Source organism: Mesoplodon bidens, assembly GCF_964165515.1.
Source record: "Mesoplodon bidens genome assembly, chromosome: 2".
NCBI classification, from domain to species: domain Eukaryota; kingdom Metazoa; phylum Chordata; class Mammalia; order Artiodactyla; family Ziphiidae; genus Mesoplodon; species Mesoplodon bidens.
In genome coordinates this window covers 2371490-2398580 of record NC_138177.1, presented here as the reverse complement: position 1 = coordinate 2398580, position 27091 = coordinate 2371490, and the positions used below count along the sequence as shown (strand labels likewise).

At 42.1% G+C, this 27091-nt stretch overlaps 1 protein-coding gene across 4 annotated transcripts in view; it reads left to right on the top strand.

Moving 5' to 3' along the window:
* CAMSAP2 (calmodulin regulated spectrin associated protein family member 2) overlaps positions 1-27091 on the top strand; it is an 89312-nt gene that overhangs the window by 41099 nt on the left and 21122 nt on the right. For 3 of the 4 annotated variants that reach the window (XM_081256195.1, XM_081256194.1, XM_081256196.1), the window contains exons 3-7: positions 2567-2728; positions 11774-11857; positions 20536-20677; positions 20973-21112; positions 25812-25905. In XM_081256195.1, coding sequence (XP_081112321.1) covers positions 2567-2728; positions 11774-11857; positions 20536-20677; positions 20973-21112; positions 25812-25905 — 622 coding nt within the window. Of the gene's footprint in view, positions 1-2566; positions 2729-11773; positions 11858-17709; positions 17743-20535; positions 20678-20972; positions 21113-25811; positions 25906-27091 lie in introns of all 4 variants that reach the window. The other variant, XM_081256197.1, reaches the window with a different exon arrangement.

Genomic DNA, 27091 nt, shown 5'->3' with positions numbered 1-27091 from the left:
GCCATTTTTATGAAAGATATTTTTCTTCTAATTTCTTTGTCTGGTTTCAGAATCAGAGTAATACTGACCTTACATGTTGAGTTGCAAAATATAACTCTTCTGTTTTCTGAAAGACTTTGTCTAAGATTGGCATTGTTTCTTCCTTAAATGTTTGATAGAATTCACCAGTGAACCATCAGGGCTTGATGTTTTCTTTGCGGGAAAGTTTTAAAATTACAACTTCGTTAAAAAAAATAGGTTTAAGTGGGTGGTGAATGCTATAAATGCTGTAAATTATATTTACAGCTATAAATTTTTTTTGTTTCTACGTCAATTTTGGTTATTTTGTGTCTTTTCAAGGACTTTGTTCATTTCAGCTAAATTTGTCAAATTTACTAGCACTAGGTTGTTCATAATATTCCCTTATTATCCTTTTAATATCTGTAGAACCTGTAGTGATGCCCCCTTTTTCTTGTCTGATATTATTAATTTGTGTAGAGGTTTATCAAGTCTATTAATCTTTTCCAAGAACCAGCTTTCATTTCATTTTTTTTTTTGCTTTTTTACTGTTTCATTAATTTCTGCTCTTAGTTTTATTATTTCCTTTCTTCTCCTTATTTTGATTCAATTTGCTCCTCTTTTTCTAGCTTTTTAAGGATGGAATCATAGGTAATTGATTTAAAAGTATTCTTTTCTGTTATAAACACTGAAAGCCATAAGTTGCCCTCTAAGCTCTGGTTTAGCTGCAACCTGCAAATTTTGACATGGAGTCAAAAACCAATGAATGTTGTTCATTACCATTCAGTTCAAAATATTTTCTGAATTCCCTGGTGATTTCTTCTTTGCCTCATAGAAATTCAGATGATTTAATTTCCAAGTACCTAGATGTTTTCCAGATACCTTTTTTTTATTATTGATTTCTAATTTACATCTGTTGTAGTTAGAGAACATACTTCGTATGATTTCAGTCCTTTTAAATACGTTGAGACTGTTTTATGGCTCAGCATTTGAATCTGTCTTGGTGAGTGTTTATGTGTACTTGAAAAGAACTGTTCTTTGGTATCGTGTTCTGTAAACATCAGGTCATTTTGCTTGATGCTTTTCAAGTCTTCCATACCCCTTCTGATTTTCTGTTCAGTTATTCTACTGGTTTTTGAAAAAGAAGTATTAAAAACTTCAACTAATTGTGGATTTCTCTTTTTAATTCTGTTTTTCTTCATATATTAATATTTTGGCTTCTTTCAAGATTTCCCCTTTTTTCAGAAGTTTGACTATGAGATGCCTATGTGCGTTTTTCTTTATATATATTCTGCAAAGGGCTCACTTAAATTTTTGGTTCTATGGGTTGAAATCTTTCATTAATAATGGAAACATCTTGGGGGTTTTTTGGTTGTATGACCAGTTTATTTATCTATTTATCTGTTTGTCATAAAATATATAAAACATAGAACTTACCATTTTAAAGAGTACAGTTCAGTGGCATTAAGTACAGTGTTGTGCAGTCATCGCCATTACTTAGCTCCAGAACTTTCCACCACACACCTGAAAGCCTATGCCCATCAACAGTTACTCCCGAACCTCCCCACTGCATTGCCACAGCCCACAGCAACCATCAGTCTCCTTTCTGTCTCTGTAGATTTGTTCATTCTTGACATTTTATATAAATGGACTCATACAATATGTGGCCTTCTTTTGATTGGCGCCTTTACTTTGCATAATACTTTCAAGGTTCTTCTATGCACATAGCCATACTTCATTCCTTTTTATTGCCAACAAGCATTCTATTGTAGGGATAGAACACATTCTATTTATCCATTCATAAATTGATGGACATTTAGGTGGTTTCTACTTTTTGGTTACTATGAACAATACTGCTGTGGCTATTCATTTGCAAGTTTTTGTTGGAATTCCTGTTTTCAGTTCTCTAGGGTGTGTCCTGAGGGGACTGGTTCTTCCAGTCAGTGTTACACGGTGTGTTTCTTGCACGCTCATTCATTCGGCAGGCACTTCTCTGTCGATCACCTAATGTGTATTAATACAGAGCTACACGATGGGAACACTTAGAGTCACAGACAAGGAAGAGGCAACTGCTTCATGGTACCTGCTGCTGCTAGGTGCTGGGGAGCCTCCCAGAGAGGCACCTAAGCCTAATCCAGTCAGAGGTGGGGGAGTAGTGATCAGGGAAACCTTTCTGGGTGATGCCATGTTAGTCCAAGACCTAAAGAAATGAGTAGAAATTAGCTTAGGTTTTTTTTTTTTTTTTTCGGTACGCGGGCCTCTCACTGTTGTGGCCTCTCCCGTTGCGGAGCACAGGCTCCGGACACGCAGGCTCAGCGGCCATGGCTCACGGGCCCAGCCGCTCCGCAGCACGTGGGATCTTCCTGGACCGGGACACGAACCCGTGTCCCCTGCATCGGCAGGCGGACTCTCAACCACTGCGCCACCAGGGAAGCCCCATTTATGCTTTCTTATCAAGGCTTGTCTTCCATAGCCTTTAGTTCTGCTCCTGTTTGTTAGGAAATATTATTAATATGTAAACATATATAAGCAGCAATTTCTAACAGTTGTTCTCGGTTTCTGTTTCCAGAGTGCTCACCTGGCCATGATGGACACCCTCATGATGGCCTACACCGTGGAGATGGTCAGTGTGGAGAAGGTGGCCGCGTGTGCTCAGCAGTACTCGGCTTTCTTCCAAGCCACAGATCTGCCCTATGACATTGAGGATGCCGTCATGTACTGGATAAATAAGGTAGGGATATGCTCCCTCGGGTAAAAAGAGTCTCAGAACCAGAAAACATCATATCCCCACTCTGCTGCACACTGAATGTTTGTGTCCCCCTGCCCCCCAATTCATATGTTGAAGTCCTGAGCCCCAATGTGGTGGTGTTAGGAGGTCGTGAGGGCCTGGCCCTCATGTGTGAGACCTGTGCCACTGTCTTTATAAAGAGACCCCAGAGAACTCCCTCGCCCCTTCTGCCGTGTGACAAAGCAGGCTCACCAGACACAGTCTGCTGGCGCCTTGATCTCGGACTTCCCAGCCTCCAGAACTCTGAGAAGTACATTTCTGTTGCTTACAGACCACCCAGTCTGTGGTATTTTTGTTGTAGCAGCCTGAACGGACTAAGACAGATTCCATTACTCTTCTTGTTTTAAATCAAAGTGAAAACTAAAGTTGTGCGATCTTACTTGAAATTTCCCATTACCTTTAGACTTAAAAAAATATATATACTGTTAAAATGATGGAAATCGATTTTATGTATTCCACAATATCTGTAGTTACATTTACTGATTAATCTAGTTCATATTAGATTATTACAAAATTCAGAGCACTCCAAGCAGGGAACTAACTATACACTGCGGGTGCTCAGTAAGTATTCTTTGCATCCAGGAATGAAATAAGTTTCTCATTTCCAACTAGATGATTTTTAGGTTTGCTTGACTGACTTGCATAAGACTATACAGATTGTAGATTCCTCCTCTTGGAAGTTTTTATAGAACTGTGATTCGTTATTTGTGCTCTGAAGATGCTTAAATTGTCAATTTATCGCTCCCTTTACCAATTTGAATAGTTAATTCCTCTTGATTCTCTTTCGTTTACAACTGTAACCCCAGAGAAAATTAAACCTTATCGGTGAGCAAAACCTGAAGGGATTTAAAAGAAGTTACATCTTCAGGTGCCCTCCCTTGAATGCTTGCGTGGAGCTTGTAAGAAGAAGCTAAGTGTGAAGACGCCTGCGCCTGCCGTCGTGGTCCGTAACATCAGCGTCCGTGCCAAAGGCCCGTGTGGCGCTCTGCCCTCCCTCGTAAGCTGTAGGGATCCCGGTCCTATCCTGGACCCACTCATCGTCAGCAACCACGTGGCCTTCACAACCCGCCGCAGACCCCCCGTTCTTGATTAGTTCTTTTCCCTCCCTCCCACACCCCCACTATTAAAAATGCTCGCCTTTATCGGGAGTCCCAAACCACCGAGCCCTTTAATTCTCCCGGTCTCACCTGACTTCACATTTCTCCTCTCTGAACTTAGATTCTTGCCTGGGCGGTCAGTTCTGCATCCTTCTCCTTCCCTTGTGCTCGTCTGATAAAACGCCAGCTGAGCCCAGCTACCACCTTACCCCATAGATGCACCTGTGAGGTTAACACTGCTGGAGGAATTCACACGGGGAGGCTAGTGGACATTCCTGAGCACCAGCTTCAGGCGGACCCGCAGCGCTCACTGCCAGCCCGACAGGCGTGTCCCTGAGCAGGTCCCTTTCCCGCACTTCAGCGTGACCACCCGTCCTCTGCTCCTGGGACCTTCCCCAGCCCTTCCCCCATCGCCGTCAGCCCAGGACATCACGAGTGCTTGTCTCGTAGCGTAGAGACGGGAAGGCATCCGGTGGGAAGTCCCTGTTCTTGCTGCCGAATCTGTAGACCTTTCCTCATCAGCATCATTGTCTTTCTTTTGCGGCTCTCTCAGTGGAGAGTGTCCCCTTCCTGTCAAAGGCCAGTCCCCCCTACTTATTGCTCTAGAACTCCTCCTCTCTCTTGCCTTCTTCACAGCCACTGGTCCTCAGCTTCAGTTTTTCTTTAATACACTTTAATGTGTATAAGAATCTCCTGGGATGGGCTTCCCTGGTGGTGCAGTGGTTGGGATGCAGGGGACACGGGTTCGTGCCCCGGTCCGGGAGGATCCCACATGCCACGGAGCGGCTGGGCCCGTGAGCCATGGCCGCTGAGCCTGCGCGTCCGGAGCCTGTGCTCCGCAACGGGAGAGGCCACAACAGTGAGAGGCCTGCGTACAGAAAAACAAAAACAAAAACAAAAAAACACACCCACAAAACAAAACAATAAATAAATAAATAAAGTAGGCACCTGGCAAGTCTTATTTTCTACTGTGATGCTCTGTTTCCTTTATAGCACTTTTCAGAGTTTAATCATTTAAACAAGCTAGAATAATCGATATGAGGATAAGTACTGTGCCCATCTTTCTTTTTTTTAGTGCTAGTGCCTGGGCTAGTGCAGTGTTTGGCAAAGCGATGGTGTTTAATACATCGAAGAGGGAGTTGAAGCCACAGAATCAGGCTCGGCACTGTAGAACCTTGGGAGTCTACGGAAAGATAAGGAGATCACCTAATTAGGAGCGTCCAATACCTTTAGGCAGCCGTGTCCACCCTCTTCAGTTTTCAGATCATGATTGGAACCAGTTGATTGAACCTGCACCTCAGAGTAGCTCAGAGTAGCTTCTTCTCGCTTGTTCCACCAGCCCCGGCGTCGGCGTCTATTCTCTGGTTGTGACATCACCCTCCGCTCTCCAGTGGAGTCTGTACTGCTTCTTCTGGCTCTTATTTTGGCTCATCCTGACCTAGTTGCCTTTTCTTCTGGATAATGCAAGTATTTTTTAAAAAAAAAAACAAGCTACCATAGAAAAATGGGAATTACGTGGCTAGAATAGTTATCAGCATTGTGGGCCGTAAATGAGTTTAAACTTAAGAAAAGCGAGATCACGGAGGACAAGATCGTAATGGCCAAGTCAGGCGGGGTGCCCCAGAGTTATGAATACAGGAACCTTATGTCACTTGGCCCGGCCTCTCTCTGTAGTTCCATCTGTAGCTGCCCTTGGGGTCACCAGGCTCCAGCCATACTGTCTTTCACTCCCCCGAACACACCAGGTTTTCCCACCACAGGGCCTTTGCTTGTGTTTCATCCTCCTCTCTGTGTCGTGGCTGTGGCCTCAGAGGCCGCCTCTGGGACAGCGTCCCTGCCAACATAGGTCTCCCCACTCCTGTGATTTTCTACTCCCCTCTTTATTGATTTGTACCACTCCTCACAGAGTGCTTTTGTGGGGGGGAGTTTTTTACCATTTTTTCTTTTTTTGTTGTGTCTCCCTTATTCCGTGAGGACAGGGACTAGACTGTATTTATGCACCATTGCGTCCCTAGCCTCTTAATATAATGTCCGGAGTTCAGTAAATAGCTGTTGACTGTGTGGATGAGTAAGTGAAGGAATAGTGTGGCTCAGAATGTTCACGTGTGACCAGTTTGCTTTTCGGAGAGAATCAGTTAAGGACTTTTTAAAAAATCATGAAGATACTTCTAAACCGACAGATCAGTTACAACTACCTGATATTGAATTCGAAAGTGTTTCTTTTTTAACTTAGAAGAGAAAAGAAAATGCTAAGAAAAAGAACCAAACCAAAAACCCAGAAAAAGTTATAAACTTTCCCAGGTTTGGGCCCTGTCAACCCCTACCCCCCATAATTGGTAAATCCGTCAAAATGCTTCAAGATGCATGGACGTTATGACGCCTTGTAACACGTGTTGCCAGAACAGAACATTTTAGTTATTTTGGCAGCGTGTCAGGTTCAGCGGTGGCCCTTCCTGTTACACACTCCTGGACATGTTTGATAAAATGCAGTTGGAAAGGTTTATGCTACAGAGCTGAGCATCAGAGACAGAAAAGGAAACCGTCGGGTGCCAGAAACAAAGCGGGGCTGCAGGCTTTGGTGGCCTCTCAGGGGCCGTTGAGCCTCTGCCGGGGCTTGAGAGTCGCTAAATGCCAGATGAGGCCGTGGGTTTTGCCGGTTACGGGAAGTTGGAACCGTGACCTCTACGTAGACCCACCAAGAGCTCGCGCCCTCGGTGGAAACAGCACACCAGCCGCAATGTCTTTGCTCTTAAGTGCCACCTGGAGGTGGGCCGTGTCGGTGTTAGTGTCATCAGGAATGCAGGGGTTCCAGCTTTGCCACGAGGCTACTTCCATGCGTGGTTTTACGATGGCTGCGGTGATTCCAGAGGTCGTACACGTGCAGTCATAACGGTGTCTGGCAAAGATGAGACTAGGGTCTTCTGGGCGCTGCTATTAGCGAAGGAACCTTCCCCCAGAAGGTCTCCCCCAGGAGAGTGGTTCTCAGGCCCACACCTAAACCACCCCCTGGCGAGAAGACACGGCCTGTCGGGTCATCGTGGGCTGACTTTGCGTCTCCCTCCAGGTCTGGGGAGGAGGCCTCCTGGACTGAACGTGGGGTGGGGGGCAACAGATGACCAGAAAGCCCAGTGCCAGGCCAGTGGTATCTTCCTGGCACCTGGCAGACCAGCAGAGGTAAAGTTACTCTGAAGGTCACTTCTACACCCAAACTGTGACAGTCCCCAGCAGTGGGGGAGGGATACTCTTCTCGCAGATGCAGAAGTACCAACAACCAGTGTTTAGGAAATGATGAAGATGCCGTCACGTACACGGGAGAGTCAGCAAACCTGACAAACAAGGCCCACATGCCGAGAGCTGCAGAGAGCAGAACAGTCTGAAAAGACAAAAATAAATGCTTGAGTGGCTGAAAATAAAACACGGAATAAAGGCCATAGGAGAGAATAAGGCAGCATGGAGGGTATATTGGAAAAAGAATAAAATATAACTTTAGAAATGGAAAATTTTAGTCATTGAAATAAAAAGATTAAACAGAAGATTAGACGTAGTTGAAGAGGGGAGTTAATTAATGAGAAGAAATTACCCAGAATCAGCCCAGAGAGATGAGATGGGATATATGACATTGAGGTTAACAGACTTGCCTAGAGGCCTGATTAGAATTCCAAAAGGAGTTAACAGGGAGTGGGTAGGCTGGGGAGAGAATAATTGAAGAGACAATGGATAAAAATGTTTTACGGGGCTTCCCTGGTGGCACAGTGGTTGAGAATCTGCCTGCTAATGCAGGGGACACGGGTTCGAGCCCTGGTCTGGGAGGATCCCACATGCCGCGGAGCAACTGAGCCCATGGGCCACAACTACTGAGCCTGCACGTCTGGAGCCTGTGCTCTGCAACGAGAGAGGCCGTGATGGTGAGAGGCCCGCGCACCGCGATGAAGAGTGGCCCCCACTTGCCGCAACTAGAGAAAGCCCTCGCACAGAAACGAAGACCTAACACAGCAGAAATAAATAAATAAATTACTAAACTCCTACCCGCAACATCTTCTTTAAAAAAAAAGAAAAAAAATGTTTTACAATAGATGAAAAGTATAGATACTGAAATTCAGGAATCATCGTGAATTTGAAGCAGGATAAATGAAAATAAATCCACGCCTACATATATAGCAATGAAACGGCAGGATCCAAAGATAAAAGACAGTCTCTCTCAAAGGAACACGATAGTAGACATCTCAGCAGTAATAGCTGAGCCAGAAGACAGTGCAGCAAAATCATCAAAGTGCCGAAGAAAAATAACGATGAACCTAGAGTTCTGTACTTTTGCCCAGGACTAAAGTTGTAATCGAGATTTGTTCAGACAGAGGTGGTTTATCACTCAGACCTTTGCAGAAAGAAGTACTGAAAGGTTGTACTTCAGGAAGAAAGAAGTGGAACCTAGAGGAAAAGGTGGGGTGTAGGAAGCAATGATAAAAAGGGGAGTTGGTGTGCACATGGGTAAAGCTAAGCAAGTGTTATTAAAAAATCATCATCGTGCCTAGTTCTGAGGCCCTTGAAAAGGAAGAACTATGTTGCTAGGTTAAAGTAACATGAGGGGTGAGAGGAGGTGATCTGAATTAGAGCCTTTCTAAGGTTTTTGTATTCTTCAGGAGGAAGGAAAAAATATTGACTGACTTTAGACTTACATCAGGGCAAGGATACACGTGACTATTTTGTATTTTTACATGAAAAAAACTAAATAAAAGCTAGTGTACATTTTTACATTAATGGATATGTAAAAATGCATGTGACGTTCTAGCACATTTATTTTTAATTCATGTGCCAGCGCCAGCTGTTTGTTGTATGTTCTCTAGTTCACTGGTCCTCAGTGCTGGTTCCAGTGGTGAACTGCCTCCAAGTCATGGCGGGCTCTCTGGTACACACACATCTTTAACTTTTATCCGTGAGTTGTGCAAAGAATGTCATGACTCAACTTTAGTGCTAGAACTTTCTAACCAGCATCTGGGAACTGGCTTAAGAATTACTAAGCTAATTATCTCCTTTGTCTGTCTTGTGTACCCAGGTAGGTTAAATAACTTGAAGTGACCATGTCTTGTACTTTTTGTGTCGTTTCCCTGTTATGAAAGTTAATGAATTATCAACAGGTAAAATTTTCTTATAATCATGAGTTTGGTATTTTGGATGATTTATGCCATTACATCAACTTAAAGTATTTTGAGTAGGATTTGTTAAAGCCCTTACAGACATTTAACTATCGGGAATTACATTGGGGGTATATTGTTTCTAAGTAATGGCAGTAGTTTCTATTTATGGAGTCTGTGCTCTGTATTATGCAGTTTACTTGGTACATTTTATACATTATCTCTTTTATTCTCTGTATTAGTTGTTTTGCCATAATAATTACCACAAACTTAACTGCTTAAAACTTCTGTTAGCTCAGTTATTTACTTATTATAATCATCTCAGTGTTACCAGTTTCTGTGGGTCAGGGATCCAGACCTTGCTTACCTGCATGCTCCATCTTCAGGGTCTGTCACTAGGTTGGGTCAAGGTGTTGCCCAGGCCTGGGGTCTTACTGGAAAGTTTGGGTGTGGAGGGTCCACTCCAAGCCCACGTGGTTGTTGGCAGGGCTTAGGTCCAGCAGTTGGACGGAGAGCCTCGCTTCCTTACTGGCTGCTGGCCGGAGGCTGCCCCCAGCTCCTTACCACGCAGGCCTCTCCGTAGGGCAGCTCGAGGGATGGCTGTGTGCTTCCTCAAAGCCAGCAGGAGAGAGTGGGGCTTAGTGTGCGAGACATAAGTGCCACAGTGGTATCCCATCCCCTTAGCTGTATTCTGGGGACCGTCTTAGAGCCATAGTCTCCAAACCTCTTGTGAAGTAGGTTGTATTCCAGCTGGCAACGAAGGCTCAGGTATCAGGAAATTATTCAGGTCATGGCTTGGGAGTGGGGGTTTTGAGTCAGAGCCGGGTCGCTTCTGCTTCTGCTGTCTCTTTGGAAGAGTGTTTTACACCGCCAAGTCGGTGCCCTAAGGTCTTAGAGCACGGCAGCCTACTTGGCAGTACCAACCAAGATGAATCTGTGTGTTGGTTAAATTCCTTCTAACGCCTCGGAGCGTGTCGTAACTGTTAGTTAAATTTCTCATAAATTCAAATTCTTCAGTCTTTTTTTCTTAGGCACTGAACTGAATTTTAAGCAACAGAAGAGGTTAGAAAATTATTGATTTAGTTTAGAGTTACAGTGGTTGATAATACCATTCAGATTTTCCAGAATGCCATTATTAATTAACTTGAACGTTTGCTTATTATTACTAGACTGACCTTAAAGTCAGTAACTCAGAATCCAAAATTGTCTAAACTATTCTGAAGAAATACTTTTGCACTAGACAGATTGTTTCTTTTCTTTTTTTTTTTAAATAGTTTATTCAAACTTTATATGTATCTTTATTTATTTATATTTATTTTTGGCTGTGTTGGGTCTTCGTTTCTGTGTGAGGGCTTTCTCTAGTTGCGGCGAGCAGGGGCCACTCTTCATCACGGTGTGTGGGCCTCTCACTGTCGCGGCTCTCTTGTTGCGGAGCACAGGCTCCAGACGCGCAGGCTCTGTAGTTGTGGCTCACGGGCCTAGTTGCTCCGCGGCATGTGGGATCTTCCCAGACCAGGGCTCGAACCCGTGTCCCCTGCATTGGCAGGCAGATTCTCAACCACTGCGCCACCAGGGAAGCCCGACAGATTGTTTCTTAATCATCTTGAATTATGGGCTGTTTGAACAATCTGATAGATAAATCAGACCTTCTCCCTGAGAAGTTCCCATATGCAAACATTTTTTATGTATTTTAACTGTGGCCTTATGACCACACTAAAACCCACTCATGATCCAGGGACAGACCTAAGAATTTGATTCAGTGCTTCCCTGGTGGCGCAGTGGTTAAGAATCCGCCTGCCAATGCAGGGGACACGGGTTCGAGCCCTGGTCCAGCTCAGAGATCCCACATGCCGCGGAGCCACTGAGCCTACGTGCCACAGCTACTGAGCCTGCACTCTAGAGCCCCCAAGCCACGACTACTGAGCCCGCATGCCACAACTACTGAAGCCTGGGCACTTAGAGCCCCTGCTCTGCAACAAGAGAAGCCATTGCAATGAGAAGCCTGCTCACCGCAATGTAGAGTAGCCCCTGCTCACTGCAACTAGAGAAAGCCCACGTACAGCAACGAAGACCCAATGCAGCCAAAAATAAATAAATAAATAAATTTATTTTAAAGAAAAGAATAAAAGACATGGAAGACATTTTAAAAAAAGAATTTGATTCAGAGTGGTTTTGAGGAAAATAATTTTCACTTAGTAGTACTTTTTTTTTTTTTTTTTTTTTTTGCGGTACGCGGACCTCTCACCGTTGTGGCCTCTCCCATTGCGGAGCACAGGCTCCGGACGTGCAGGCTCAGCGGCCATGGCTCACGGACCCAGCCGCTCCGCGGCATGTGGGATCTTCCCAGACCGGGGCACGAACTCACGTCCCCTGCATCGGCAGGCGGACTCTGAACCACTGCGCCACCAGGGAAGCCCCACTTAGTAGTCCTAAAAGAGATTGTAAACTTTTTACTGAAAATAGTTTTATTGTTTCCCAAGCATTATAACGGAAGTTATCAGGTACCTTTTTTTCCCCCTAGCACTCCAACTAGTACCTGACATGTACTAGGTACTCAACAAGTATTTGGTAAAGTCATGAATTTTAGAATTTCAAACAAAACACCTGTAAAATACTTTTTTCTGGTTGCGAAAATGGAATTCTGTTCATTTGCGTGGTACTGGTATTTGACATCAGAGACCTGAACACAGGCATTTTAAGGTACGTGTTATTTTACTGTTATATTTGACTATAAATTCAAATTAATGTTTTTATATTTTAAGGTAAATGAACATTTGAAAGACATAATGGAACAAGAACAGAAATTGAAAGACCACCACACAGTGGAAGCTTCAGGAGGTCAAAAGGTACATGTTCTTAAGAAAAAAAGGTGCCTTTGTGAGACCCTGTGTTCATATGTGTGTGCTGTTTGGGGAAGCGTTAATAGTGTGTTCATCAAATTATTTTTTGGTGATCTTAACTGTACCCTAGAAAGCCTTTCCATAAATACCAAGTAAGTAGCAGTGCAAAATGAAGGTTAATTGGATGATGGTGTTTAGGAAAAATTGTTAATGACTAGAGCTCAGCTTCTGACATTCTTTTGGCAAAAAATAATGTGTTTGCCTTTGTTTGGTAAAATATATGAAACGGGAAAACAGTTTTCAATGTATCAGCCTCATAATGACTTGTAGTAAGACCAGCCTCTAAAATTACATTCCAGGAATTATAAGTTGTACATATGGTTATTTTGTGAAGGAAGAAGAAACATGAACATGGATTAATTCTTTAAACTTCTTGAACAGGCTTTTAGAGTTTTTTTTCTCCAAACACTTGTGTGTTTGTGTTTGTCATATACTACAACCTAAAGTATATTTCCTACATCTTTTAAAATATAACGAGAGCCCTTTAAACATGTTGTCTAGCATTTGAATTGAGGTATAAGAAATTACCTTATGCAGAGACTTTATTTTCCATCTGGGTTATTTTAAGTATCTTCATTATTACACAGCACTTCTGTTCCTTTTGGGCCAATGCTGCTAGTCACTGATACTCTGTAAGAGAGGAGACCAGAGGAGGGAAAGGGGAGAAGCTGGTTTGTGCGTCACCAGCTTCACCAGGCAAGTTGTGCGGAGACCACCTGCACTTCTGTCTGGATCTGGTGCTTGGGGTGACAGTGGTTTCCCTGGGCTTGGTTCTTGTCTCTGTTGACCCCCTTCCCCAGTGGATATCTGCCCCCACTTCCTTGCTTCCCCCACCTCTGCCCCCGCCTTGTCCCTCGAGTCCCCCAGCCCTTTCCTTCCAGTTTCCCCACTTGCTCTTTCCCTCCCTGTAGTAGTAGAAACCCTTGCTTTGGAGATGGATTTAATTCTGCCCCCCCCGCCCCCCATTTTGCTCCTGGCTCTAATCAGGAATAAGATTCAGCATCAGCCTAAGTTACAGGATTTCCATGGAAACCTCGTTTATTATATATATGATGTAATTCTGTAGTTTTGCATACACATTATGAACTAAATGGGGGTTTTATATGCTGACATAGGATCCAGTAAACCTTGTTTCTATGGAAAAAAGTGCTATTTGTGTTCCAAACGACTGCAGATTAAGTGACCTTTAAGAAAAACAAACTGTATGGTATCCAGACACTACTGGATCATGTCACTCTGACTTTTTCATGGCACTTGGCCCATGGAATTGTACATACTAACCTCACAACCAGGATTTGCTGAGTGAGTGATTGAGGAAATGAATGAATGCGTGTGCTTCACTTACATATTTGGGTTAGTGCACGTTTTTATTTTAGCACAGACATAGCATTTATACCTTCATTTTCTTTTTTTCCTCTTTTATTATTTTTTTCATTTACTTTTTTATTGAAGTATAGTTGATTTATAAAATGTTGTGTTAATTTCTGCTGTACAGCAGAGTGACTCAGTTATACACATATATACATTCTTATTCATACTCTTTTCCATACGGTTTATCCCAGGATATTGAATAGAGTTCCCTGTGCTGTACAGTACGACCTTGCGGTTTATCCATCCTGTATGCAATAGTTTGCATCTGCTAATGGCAAACTCCCAGTCTGTCCCTCCCCCATCTCCCCTCCCCCTTGGCAACCACAAGTCTGTTCTCTAAGTCTGTGAGTCTCCTTCTGTTTCATAGATAAGTTCATCTGTGTCATGTTTGAGATTCAATACCTTCATTTTCAAATGAATTCTATCCTTTTTCTCATTGTTAAAATCTTTGTGAAAGTCAGTGTTCATTTCACATAGTCTGTAAAGTACAGGGGTCCTCATGAAGAACACACTGCCAAGCACAGAGTAGGTTATGGAGTCTTGCTCTGTTACCCAACCGTGGGATTTTTGGCATTTGAACTATTTGGTTTGGCTAGAAATATAATCATTTTATTCTTGATTTACATTCTTGTAAAAACAAAATTCTTCATTATAAACTTTCACATTTATGTATATATTTAAACATTTTTTAAATTCAGAGATGGTACCATAACTTTTTTTTCTCGAAGCAATATTTTATAAAGATGATTTGGTCTGAAGAAACATATATTAGTTAGATATCCTAGTACCGTGATTTTAATCTTTGCCTGAGAGTACTATAAACATTAGATTTCTTCAGCAGCTTCATAGATCAATAGTCTTGTGCATTTGGATACAAGACCCTACAAAGATTTGGATTGGTATGGATTTAATATAACTTGTTAAGAACATTTATTTTGAAATACTTGGAATTTAACAAAAAGTTGCAAGGATAGTTCAAAGAACCCTTATATGTTCTTTACCCAGATTCATCAGTGTAACATTTTGTGTGCTCTGTGCATTACATGTTGCACATACAGACGTATATATGTGTAAATTTTTCTGAAACATTTGAAAGAAGGTTGCATGTATCATACCCCTTCACCCCTTAATATTTCAATGTATATTTCCTAGGAAGAAAGCTATTCATTTACACGACCACACGATAGGTAACTTAATGTCAATAAAGTGCTTTGATCAGACTTACAGCCTATGTTCCAGTTTTGTCAGTCATCCCAACTGAACTTTATATATTTTTCTAGTCCAGGATCTAGTCCAGGGTCATGTAAGGTATTTAGTTGTTGTGTCTCTCATCTTCTTTAAACTGGAACAGTCCTCAGCTTTTCTTTTTCATTCGTGACCTTGACATTTTTTAAGAATACAGGTCATTTTCATAGAATATCCCTCAATTTCAGTTCTTCTGATATTTCCTCATAGTTAGATTAAGTTGTGCTTTTTTTAGCCTAGAATACTATGTAAAGTGTGTCCTTTTCACAGTATTGTATCCAGAGGCATGTGATATCCATTTGCCCCTACTAGGTGATACTAATTTTGATCAGTTGGTTAAGATATTGTTTGGGTTTTTTGACTGCATGATTATTATTTTTCCTTTCGTTATAAGTAATTTGAGAGGAGGCTACTTTGAGACTGTAAACATCCTGTTCCTCTTCAGTGTTTCCCCACCTCCTAGATTTAGCATTTATTGATGATACCTACTTCAGTTGCTTTTTACTATGGTGGTTACAAAATGGCAATTCTCTAACTTTATCATTTCTTCTACGTTTATTAGTTAGGATTCTGTTATAAGCAAATCTGACCTCATCTATTTATCAGTCTACCTATCATGTCTTTATTATCTGTATGAACTGATGGATCCTTATTTTATTTAATGGGTTATAATCTGTTTCTCTCCATCATTATTCATGTGTTCATTGATTCGTTCATTCCCAGTTTTATTGAGATCTAATTGACATACAGCCCTGTGTAAATTTAGGGTGTGCGCCATAACGATTTGACTTACATACATGATGAAATGATGACCACAATAGGTTTAGTGAACATTCATCATCTTGTATAGATACAGCATTAAAGAAATAGAAAAGCATATTTGTTCCTTGTGATGAGAACCCTTGGGATTTACCCCCTTCGCAGCTTTCCTATATAACATGCAGCAGTGTTGACAGTACACTGCACATCACATCCCTAGTACTTACTATCTTGTAACTGGAGGTCTGTGCCTTTTGACCACCTTCACCTAATTTCGTGTGTATTTATTTTTGAAGTCAACTGTATTGTGGAATAATTTTAGATTTACAGAGAAGCTCCAAAGATAGTACAGCTTCATCCAGTTTCCCCCAATGTTAACATCTTACATAATCGTGGCCCATTTGGGAACACCAGGAAAATAACACTGGTGCGTTATCATTGACAACACTACAGACTTTATTTAGATTACACCAGTTTGTGTACTGACCAGGTGTTGTACAGTGTCCCTGAATTGGGGTTTGTCTCCTGTGTCCTGTGATGAGATTGGGCCTGTGGGCCTTTTGAGAAGAACATCACAGAGGTGGCTTCACGTCTCATCACATTACATCAGGGAGCACGTGACGTGAACACGATTTGTCACTGATGGTGTCCACCTTGATCACTTGGTTGAAGTGGTCTCCTTCATTGTAAAGTTTCTCTTTCCCTCTCTGATGCTCTTTTCTTCGGAAGTGGGTCACTAAACCCACCCCACGTTCCAGGAGAGGGAAGTTAAGCTCCCTCCCCGAAGGGAAGCGTATATATACCATCTGGAATTCTTCTGTAAGTGAGATTTGTACTTTCTCCATTTATTTATATCCTTCAGCCGCTTATTTGTATCAATATGGATGGGTGTGTATGTGCTCTGTACTTGGGGTTACAGTGCAGTCTGTGTTAACTTGTATTGATATGGACTCCTGTGTATGTACTGTATAGTTTGGGTTACAATCCAGTCTGTGGTATTGACTTGTTGCTCAGTTTTTCCAGCTGCAGCCATTGGGAGCTCTTCCAGAGTTGTCTGAATTAGTAAAAAGTTCAAGTATGGAATATTTTGCAAGAAATGCAGACTGATTTGAACCACGAGAGGCTCCTTTGCTCATCTCCTGTTTTGTATAATCCATAGCAATTTCTTATTATCATCAGTTGCTGTGTTATGGATTCTTCTGGTCTCAAAACAAGAAAACTCCTGTTTTTGAAATTTCTGTTATTCATTGGGAGCCCCGACGCATTCACAGGGGCTTCCTGCTCTTCGGTCCTGCTTTTGCACTTTTCATGGCTATTGTAACTGCAGCTGCCAAAAACTTTTGGTTAAACGAGAGATTCAAATACATGCAAAAAAATTATTAGGGTTATTCTTCCTGATGCAGTAAGAAAAACTTATTGGAAATATTATCTTTTTGTGGGAAGCTGGTATTTTTCTGATTCTTGAGATGACATTTTTCTGATTTTTGAAGTTCTTGAAAAAGACCTCATTTGTATTATTTTTCCAAATAATGTTATTTTTACTATTAATTTCTATAGGAAAAACTTTCTACATAGATGTTGAATATGAGTTTTAACTCAGACCCCATTTAGTTTGGTTCACTTCAACAAATATTTATTTAGGGCTGCCAAAAAACTGTGCTAGAAAATACAAAGATAAACAGTTACAAATTATTCTCATATTATCTGAAATTATGGGCTTATTGTATATTCATCTTCTTAAAGACATAAAATTATATTCTTTGGAACACCCCTAGATAGTAAAATTAATAACATTTATATTCTCTTTGTGTTAGTAGCTACTTGCCTTAGAGACTCTATAAAAATACTAACTGGTGAGAATTGCCAACTGGTTTTTTATCCCCCATTAATTGAAAGAAATTCTGTATGTCATTAAAAGGAATGATCATTGTGTTCAATTCTACATTGTTATTTGCTTTTATTCATGCACTTACGAAACAGTCTTCTTTTCCTTCTGGGAAGAAGACTACCTTATCAGACTTGGCCTCCTAATGTCTGAGAATTAATGATTGCAAGTCCAGCCCTAGAATCTTTCTACTCCCTCTTGTGATATAAATTTAGTTTCTAATGTGATGTGTGATCCCAGAACTGGGAGGTAAAATTCTTTGCTGCCGAAGTGCACAGCATGTCCTGGGTACCCTAAAAACGCACATCCATGTTGGGAGAGGAGTGAGGGGAGGAGGGAAGGTGGTGGTCTTTATCATTAGGAACCTCTATAGTTTAAGCTAAATTGTCAAGTATTAACATTTAAAAAATGTTCTGAGAACTATAAACTTGGAACTCCACTAACAGAAGCTTTACTATACCTTGTTAATTTTAAAAACTTCTGATGAATTTTCCCTTTACCTTTTGCTTCCCCTTTTTTCCTGCTGCTTCCTCCGAAGTCTCCTTCCAAATGGTTTTGGAAATTGGTTCCAGTAAGTTTGCACAGCTTCTTCAACTTGCTCTCCAGAAGTGTAATTGTAGAACGGTATCGTTTATGTCTTGCCGATATGGTCATTACATATAATTCTATTAGTCACAAGTAGAGATTGGATTTTAAGGTGTTTTTGATCATAATGTAAAACAGAAGGATTTTAAAAATATAGCCAAAATTTGGATTCGAAGCTTTAAAAATAATTTTAAGCTAGTCTGTCAGTACTCCGAGACCATCAGTAACTAGGTAACAAAAAAAGTATGGATATAGATTTGCATTAGTTTTAATAATGTTAATAAAAGTGAATATGAATTGCACATGTGAATTATTTGTCTTGTAAAGTCATCTTTTTGAAAGGATCATTTCCTTTTGGCCTGAACTGTGGAGGATACTTTTTTGTATAATAAAGAAGTGACGGATTCTGTGTCGCTCCCAGTATTGGACCTGAGCTAGATTCAATTCTGGTTTGACTGGAAGAGTTGATCTTTCATGGTGACATCTGGGGGTTAGACCACTTAAGTATTTTACACCCTCAGAAACAGAAATGTAACTTAGAAGTGCACCATAATGTTGAAAGATAGAAAGTATGTCCCTTTTAAATGCCAGATTTCTCCATTTGTAGAAAGAGCAGTAAGTTTGTAAAGCATAGAGCACGTTCAAGTAAAAAAAGACTCTGTAACCTTTGTGAACTGCAGATGAACTTTCGGGGAGTCCCACATGACTTCAAGATTAAAAGTTGGTTTACCTGAGGCCTCTTCTAGGATAAAATCTTCAGGAAGGTGTTTCGGCATGCCACGTATAAATCTCTGATTGGTCTAAGCCGTGGGCCTCTGTGGCTGCAGCCTTACGAAGCTCCGTGTGTATGTGTCTGTGTGTACCTTGTGCAGCAGTGCTCCTTGGCAGGGTGCAGTACAACACAGCACACAATTCAGTTCTTTGTTCCATGACTCTGGGCACTGAGCTCAGCCCAGTTCAGACCATGGGCTGAAAACAAGGGTAGACCTGGAGCTCTGGGAAGTTTGGCCCTGAGCCCAGCCCATGTAGGGGATTCCCAAGAGGTGGCTATTTTGTTTCTAGCTGGCCCTAGAAAGGAGGAGGAGGACCTGGAAGTGTGAGGGGCAGTGTAAGGCCAGAAGAGGCCACTGGCTGAGTTCTTTCTCTCTCTCCCTTCCTCCCCTCCTCTCTCCTCTTTTCTCGTGGCTGATTTTTAAACTGTCTGCCAGCAGCAAAATGAGGAAGTTTTCTAAGGATTATGTAAAAGTCAGTAATCAGTTAAAGAATTTATGTAGTGTATCTATGTGACTCTTTTCCTGAATATAGGTAGTCTATGAGTTTGGAACATACCATTAAACACAGATGTCCAGTCCCCACTGATTCATAAGAACAAGCTCCTCTGAAAATCTTCAGAGGAAAAGATGTTCCATGAATCTTGTTCTTGAGTAGCCAGTGACAGGGAAATAGGGATACATGTCTCCTTGAATGTGTGCGCTCTTCTGAGGGGCATCATTTAGAGGAAATGTGACATCACCACCACATAGTAAATTTTCTCTTTCAGTAAATCATAATATTTTTCTCTTATTCTCACGAAAGTATTATATTTCATAATTGTATTTTAATTATGAAATATAATCAGTTTAGATGGAATTAGAAGAAAAATTAGTTTTGATTACTTTAAAAAAAAACCCGTATTTAAATATCAGTAACCACCATGATTGTACATTTTGCTAATAAAGTACTTCAGTGTGCATCTTCATGAAGCCTCCAGCATTATTTTTCTTGGCCTGAGGAGAGCTCATAGCCGTTGGCCTCTGGCGGTTACCAGCTGTGCGCCCGTGCGTGCATCGCACTTTACGTCCATCATCTTCTGTAACCCTCCGTGCTGCTGTGAAGTAGGTACTGCGATCATCCCCATTTCACAGATGGGGAAACCGAGACATGAGCACTCAAGTACCTTGTCCAAGATCACAGAGCTGAGAAGTGGCAGAACCAGGATTTGAGCCTAGGTGATCTGACTTAAGAGCTCGTTCTCGTAACCTCTGAGTTTTACAGCATGTCTCATGTCTAGAGAACCACCTTACAAGTTTGTATCCACTCACACCAGCCAGTGTTTCAAAAACAAGAACTTCATCTGTTTTTCTGAGAGGGAGCAGAAACCCTCATACGTGCTCTGTTACTGGTTAGTGAAACCTCAGCCAGGAGGGTTTTTTTTCAGCTTCAAAGTCATTACACTTTATTTGCCTTGTCTCAGCATTCAGATGAGAAGCCAGAATATCTTCATGGTATTGAATATTATTCCAGTTCCTCAGAGTGATGTTTCTTATCGCCACATTTCCTTTAAGGACAGTTTCACATTCCTCTGCCTGTTCCCAGCTCTGATGCCTCTCCTCATACGTTCAGCTCGAGTCTCACTGTTTCCATATAAGAACGTGTGGTCTAAGCGAAGTCTAACCTTAAAGTGAACAAATTTCATCATCTGCAAAAGAGCAGAACTAATGATTTGGATAACAAATGTTCAAAATCCATTTTGGGATGCTTTCACATGTAAATTCTTAGGCTAAGTGCATTTCACATAAATGAGCGCTGTAATATTATGTTAAGTACTTAGCTTCAGAACCAAAGTGCTGTTGGTTAAGTGAGGTCTAGTGGTAACGTCTAGAAAAGGAGGATGTTGGTGAGTAGTTCTCATTTCTCGTGACTTATATTTTGTTACTGATACACTGGAATCTACAGGACTGTTTTTTTCCTGTATGTTGCTTAGTACTTATTCATTTTTACCTCTTTTTTTTTAATGTAGGCTCGTTACAGGAAAGAGCAGACGTTGCTTAAGCAACTGCCTTGCATTCCGCTGGTAGAAAATTTGTTGAAAGACGGCTCAGATGGCTGTGCGTTAGCTGCCCTTATTCATTTTTACTGTCCTGGCGTCGTCAGATTAGAAGGTAAGTGTTCCATTGACATGTTTCTAAACTGTGGATAGCTGGTAAGAAATAGTTAAGACAGTAAATTTAGTAAGTAATGACGGCTTTTTTTAAGAAGAACATTTATGTATAATTCTAGGAAGTAGCTGAGTAAAGGAGGGCTTGGTCTCTAAGCCCCTGTGTAGTGATCACTGCCATTATACGTGTGGGTCAGACAGATTCTACGTAGTTGTGTATCTGTATTAAGGTAATACTTACAAAATGAATATGAAATGTACATTATCAGAATTAACCCTTGCTCTTTTCCTGTTTGAAGATATTTGCTTGAAAGAAACCATGTCTTTGGCGGATAGCCTCTATAATCTGCAGCTGATTCAAGAATTTTGCCAAGAATATTTGAACCAGTGTTGCCATTTCACCCTGGAAGACATGCTCTACGCTGCTTCCTCCATAAAGGTACTTCGATCACCCTTTTCCCCTTTGTTCAAGTTTGTTGAAAAAACATATAACTAGGTACATAAACAGTATAGCTGCTTTAAGCTTACAAAATTAACTGTAATTTCAGACAAAAGAACTCTTGAAAAAATAGTTATTGTTTGATTTTTCTGCTGATTTTATTTTATTTTTAAAAAACCTACACTGTTAGCTACAGGTTCCTTGTATAGTACAAAGCTAAAGTTAATGTCATAGTACAGAACTAAACCGTTGTTCTCACGTTGTTAGCAAAACAGAGGATAAGCCAGTAAGCGTTTCTGGGTCCTGGACGGCTGCTGCCGCTTGTGGGGAGCGTGCAGGAGGTGTGGCCGCTGTGGACACTCAGCAGGACTGTGGACTCTGGGAAGAAGGGCCCCTCAGGTCCCAGAACTTGAGGCAAAGCCTTGCGAAGGGAAGAGGGAAGGAAACGTTACGTTCATCTGGAAATGAACCTTTTAGGAAGGAATCGCATTTATTAGCCATACACTTGTCCCTTGCTTCAGGACGTCACACGACCTCTTAGCTTCGGGCCGTTGCTTAGTGCCTTTCTTTCAAGAAATGTTTATTGAGTGCCTCACAGTGTTCTAGGTGGTTGGGATAAATCAGCAGACAACACAAAGACACCCCCCCCGCCCAGTCCTTTTAGGGCGTTCTTTCTAGTGGTGAAGACAGATGCGTGTCTCAGGCGTGATGGCTTCTGAGCTGCAGGTTCCAGAACTTCATGGTGGGAACGTTGCCTTGTTGTTACCGGCAGCTGCAGCTGCAGAATTCCTTCACGGCTCTCGTACACCTGCCTGAAGTTAACACTTCGGTCTGAAGGCTTTAGGAATACGTGATCTTAAAATAGATTTGTTTGAAGTCTGAGAGGAACAGCTTTATGTCAGTCCTAATTGTCTTTGCGATGCCCACCTTCATAGAAGCTGCTAAAGGACCCCTCCCAGCGTAATGCTAGTGCCTTGTGATGCTTGAAATTCTTGTCCTCTGGTCTCTCTCTTTCTCCTGTACCCGTTTCTCGTTTACCGCAAGGCAGATTGACGGAGCCAGGGGTAACGGCGTTTCCAAAATAAGCCACTGCCCCTGTTGACCAGAATAGTGCCCATTCCCCACTGTCCAGCACATCAGAAGAAAAACCTTGACTGATTTTGAATGTTTACACTTTGCCATTTTTACCAAAATGGAAGTTAGGAGATATTTTCATATTTATCTTAATACTTTTTCTGGCGCTTCCTATTAAAAATTTTAAATACTTCTACTGAGATCTCAAAGAAAAAAAATGACCTCATTAAATGCATTGAGTTGTAAGGTTACATTTGCTTAAGTTGTATACCTTGGACTTCCAATAAATAACATATATCCCTGATGTTTAGATTAGCTTAGTCTGGGCATGATCCAGATACAAAGACATTTTCTTAAATCAGGCACTTTAAAAATAGAAAATTATCTGCAGAGAAGACTTTGGTCACTTTCTGGGCTCTCTGCTAAATTATTAGAACCACAGTTTTGACCTCAAGTGAGTGTTTTAAGACTCCAAGCCTGCCAGAGGTTGCTCGGTCCACGGTGCTGGCCACCTTGTCATTTGTTAACTTGAGTAACAACTGTTTGTGGGGAATAGGGAGTGAGCCCTCTTTTCCCCTCGTGGTGGACTTGTACACTGGTGTGCTCTTTTTAGAGGGCAGATGGGCATTCTCTAACCACATTTAAAGCACACAGAAGGACGTATAAGGATTGCTCGTGGTGGTGAAGAGTTGGCGGCAGTTCACCTCGGGAGGGCCGCACTTGAAATGTCTTGTAAAGTAGCTGTTTGAAGGAGGCAGGGGTATCTTACTGATGCGGAAAGCTCGCTAGGAGTTACTAAGGGAAGCGCGCGGGGAGCACACGTTATATACGGCCTGATGCAATTTACATATATTTTAAAAATCCTTTTTCTGTTTGTATGCACATCTACACACATACAGATGCATGGGAAGAGGTCTGTAGAGAGATAAGCACAGAACTGTTAACAGTGGTTTCTTCTGAGTGCAGTATTAGGATGTGAGGGAGAGGAGTTTAAAGTATACTTTTACTTTTTATTCTATGTTCTGTGTATTTGTATTCTTTGATATCGTTTACAGTGTTTAAGAACGTTAATGTATAGCTGCATGACTGTCTTAACTGAAAGAAGGAAAGAAGAAATTAATCTGGTACCATTCCAGGAATATGGTGACAGATTTATTGCTGTTTAATCATCGTAAATTCAGAAAGAAATTCTCTTCATAAACTAGTCACTGGGAAAATTATTTCTTACTATGCTGACATCTAGTGGCCAAACACAGTACAATTATGTTATTAGGACAGTTATCTTACCAAGGTGCTTAAACTAAATTTTTTCCAGCTTTATTGAGATATAATTGACATATAACATTGTATAAGTTTAAGGTGTACAGTGTGTTGATTTGATTCACTTACATACAGCAGAATGATTATCACCGTAGTGTCAGTCAACACCCTCATCACGTCACATAATTACCATTTTTGTTGTGAACATTTAAGATCTACTCTTTCAGCAATGTTCATGTATATAATACAGTTATCATGAACTATAATTAGTTGATCCCCAGAACGTATTCATTTTATAATTGGGAGTTTGCACCCTTGACCAGTACTCCCACATCTCCCCTACCCCAGTCCCTGGGAACCACCGCTCTGTTCTGTTCTGTTTCTGTGGGTCTGGCTTTTTCAGATTCCACATACAACTGTGTTTCTCCGTCTGACTTAATTTCACTTCACACAGTGCCTTCAAGATCCGCCTGTGTGGTTGCAAATGGCAGACTTCCCTTGTTTCTCATGGCTGCACGTACACCGCATCTTTATCCATTCATCTGCTGGTGGACACTCGGGTCATTTCCATGTCTTGGCTGCAGTGAACATGGAAGTGCAGATATCTCTTCAAGAGATCTGTTTTCATTTTCCTTGCTTAGGTACCCAGATAGGATTGCTGGATCATATGGTGGTTCTATTTTTAATTTTTTGAGGAATCTGCATACTGTTTTCCATAGCGGCTGCACCATTTTACATCCCCACCAACAATGCACAAGGGTTCCCTTTTCTCCACACCCTCATCAGCGCTTGTTATCGCTTATCTTTTTGACGATGGCCATTCTGACAGGTGTGAGGTGGTCTCTCCTTGTGGTTTTGATTTGCGTTTCCCTGATGATTAGTGATGTTGAGCTCCGGGGTCCTTAAGATAGTAATTAATTTCCTATCAACAGACAATTATGGGGAACTTAAACACTGTTTTTCCAAAAGATATACATAGCTTTCAGTGAACTGTACTAGTAGAGCTGGAACCTAGCACCAATGCTTTAAATATAATTTTATACTTTGGTTTTAGAAAGTATACTGTGAGATAAGTATAAAGAAAAACTATAAATCACAATCATCTTACTGCCCAGAGATATTCCGTATCAACATTTCAACGCTTTGCCAGTGACTGGCCTTTCTTATGATATGTTTATTCATTCATTTATATGTTCGTTCAATAAATATTTATTGGACATCTATTATGTACCAGGCACTGTCTTAAACACTGAAGATGTAGTGGTGAGCACAGCTTTGTCCTTTTGACCATATAGTCTGATGGGTAAGATGAGGAACCCTGGAGAATATGGTATTAGATGAAGCTGGAGAAATTGAAAAGGGACCCAATCAGGTACCCGCTTGTAAGCTACAGTCAGTCTCCCAAGGGCAGGGGCAAGCGGGGGAAGGGGTGTTGCATTTTGAAAAGTTTGGCTTCATAAGCCGAAGAAGAAATGACCGTGTGCTAACCAAGAGGCGGAAACAGTTTGAGTGAGGGTAGTTAGGATGCAGGTGGAGAGAAGTGGGTGGATTCCAGGGCTGCTGAGGCGCAGAACCTGCAGGCCTCGGCGGCAAATCGGGTATGAGGGGAGAAAGAGGCTGGTGTCGCGGTGACTCCCAGGTTTGCTTTGTGCACTGGGAAGGTGGCTGCCGTTCAGGGAAGTAAGGATGGGGTCTGATCAGACTTGCGGGGAAGACGCCTGGCACAGAGAAATAGAAAGTGCATGTGCAAGTGCAGTCGTGCCTTTGGGGGCCCTTTGATAGCTGGTGGGTATGGGCGGCGGTGTTCAGACATCAGGAGTATTGAATGCTGCTGAGGGCTTGGGGGCGATGAAGACGAAAAAATCTGTTTCATTTAGTGACACAGACATTGGTGACTTAAGCAAATGCTGGCTTAGAGCGAGGGCGCCTGAGTGCCAGACCGGAGTGGATTAGGGAGAGGAGGGCCGAGAGCAGGTTGCTGGGAGAGGCCGGTGTTACAGAAGTCTGAAGCGACGAGCAGGCCGGGTGGACGGAAGCCGGAGGATGAAGGATCGCGTGCCGGTTTCGGCTGCGTTCAGTGGCAGAGGTTTGAGCACGTGTACAAGCCAAGCGCGAAGGACTCAGCTGAGGAGAAGAATAAACGTATAGGAGAAAGAAATATAACTGAGAATGGAAAGCTTCTGAGAAGGAACCCACAGCACAGCCTTAGGGATTATAAGCTTTATCATTTCTTTAAAAAAAAAAAACCCACAGATTTTGATGGGTGAATGCTATATCGAGCTGTGTTTTAATAGGTAACTCTCTGTCATTGCTTTCTGGTCGGGCGTTACCTGCTTTCTCTCCTAACTTCTTGCCTCTCGCACAGAGTAACTACCTGGTGTTCATGGCGGAGCTCTTCTGGTGGTTTGAGGTCGTGAAGCCCTCCTTCGTCCAGCCCCGCGATGCTCGTCCGCAAGGAGGTGATCAGTGTTCCCGTAAACAAGCAGGATGGAGCGTTCAGATAGCCTCACCTGGTTATTCTTTTACAGGAAAGCCTGTTGCTGTTTCCTAGTCTAGCCTTGATAAATTCTCTCTCAACGTTTAAAGCCACTAAATTCTCCGTGACAGACGTGGTGTAGGGGAGGAAAAGGAGGTGGCGAGAACAGCCCTGCATCCCGCGGCTTATGCTATGGACCTTTTAGCTTTGACTGTTTGCCCACTTTCCTCTCTCTGCATCTTTTACCCCCATCCCTAGCTTTTGTTCCCTGTTAGAGTCTGAGTTTTTTAACATTGTTGCCCAGAAGCCACTCAAATTATGGCTTGGCTTTAATCTGTAATTTGAACTTGCCCTTAAACCATAAAGGGGCTTGTTATCTTTCTTTTTAAACCTAGTAGGTTTTGTGATTGTTACAGTACCACGATCTATTGATTGCTCATAATAAGGACACTGATAAGAAATACAGGGGTATGTTACTATAAAGATCTCTGGAAATGAAGAACAAAAAAAATCTTTCTCTATTTTCTCTAAAGCAGAACAAATTTTCCACCGGCTTCCATTATAAAACCAGAGTTTCATTTCTGTAGGGGAAAATCAATCCCACATGCTAAGTGAGGGCCCACTAGAGAACCTGCCTCCATCACAACTCTGGGCTCTGCCTGCTGCCAGCGCCCTGCCCAGCACGAAGTGGGATCACTGTGCCTCCCAGCTCGCCAGCTGCTTTCCTTGGTGCCACGTTTTTGTATTTTCCCTCATTTCTCCCCATCCCCACCCCTTCCCTCAAAAAATATGAGAGAAGAGAAAGAGATCAAGAAGGAGGGAAAACTACGTACTGAGGCGGCAGTGGGTAAGGGATGTGGGAGGGCGATACCACTCTGGTGAGTAGAATGAGCTGCCTTCCGTCAGCTGGCCCACTGCGTCCCAGGCCAGATACTGTAAAACATGCGGGAAATGAGTGTTTAACCTGTTGTGTCTCTGAGCTGCTTAGGGCAGAGCTGTCATGTAACGAGGCAGACCTAGAGAGCAGCTGAGGCCTTTCCTGAAGGCCACTGCCTAAAGCCAGGTGTCTTCAGTAGTTACCACAAACGATACTGTACAGCTTTGCACCGTTAACCTAGAGTTTTCATGTACGTTGCCTTGTATGATCTCATCTGTGAAGCCCACTGTTC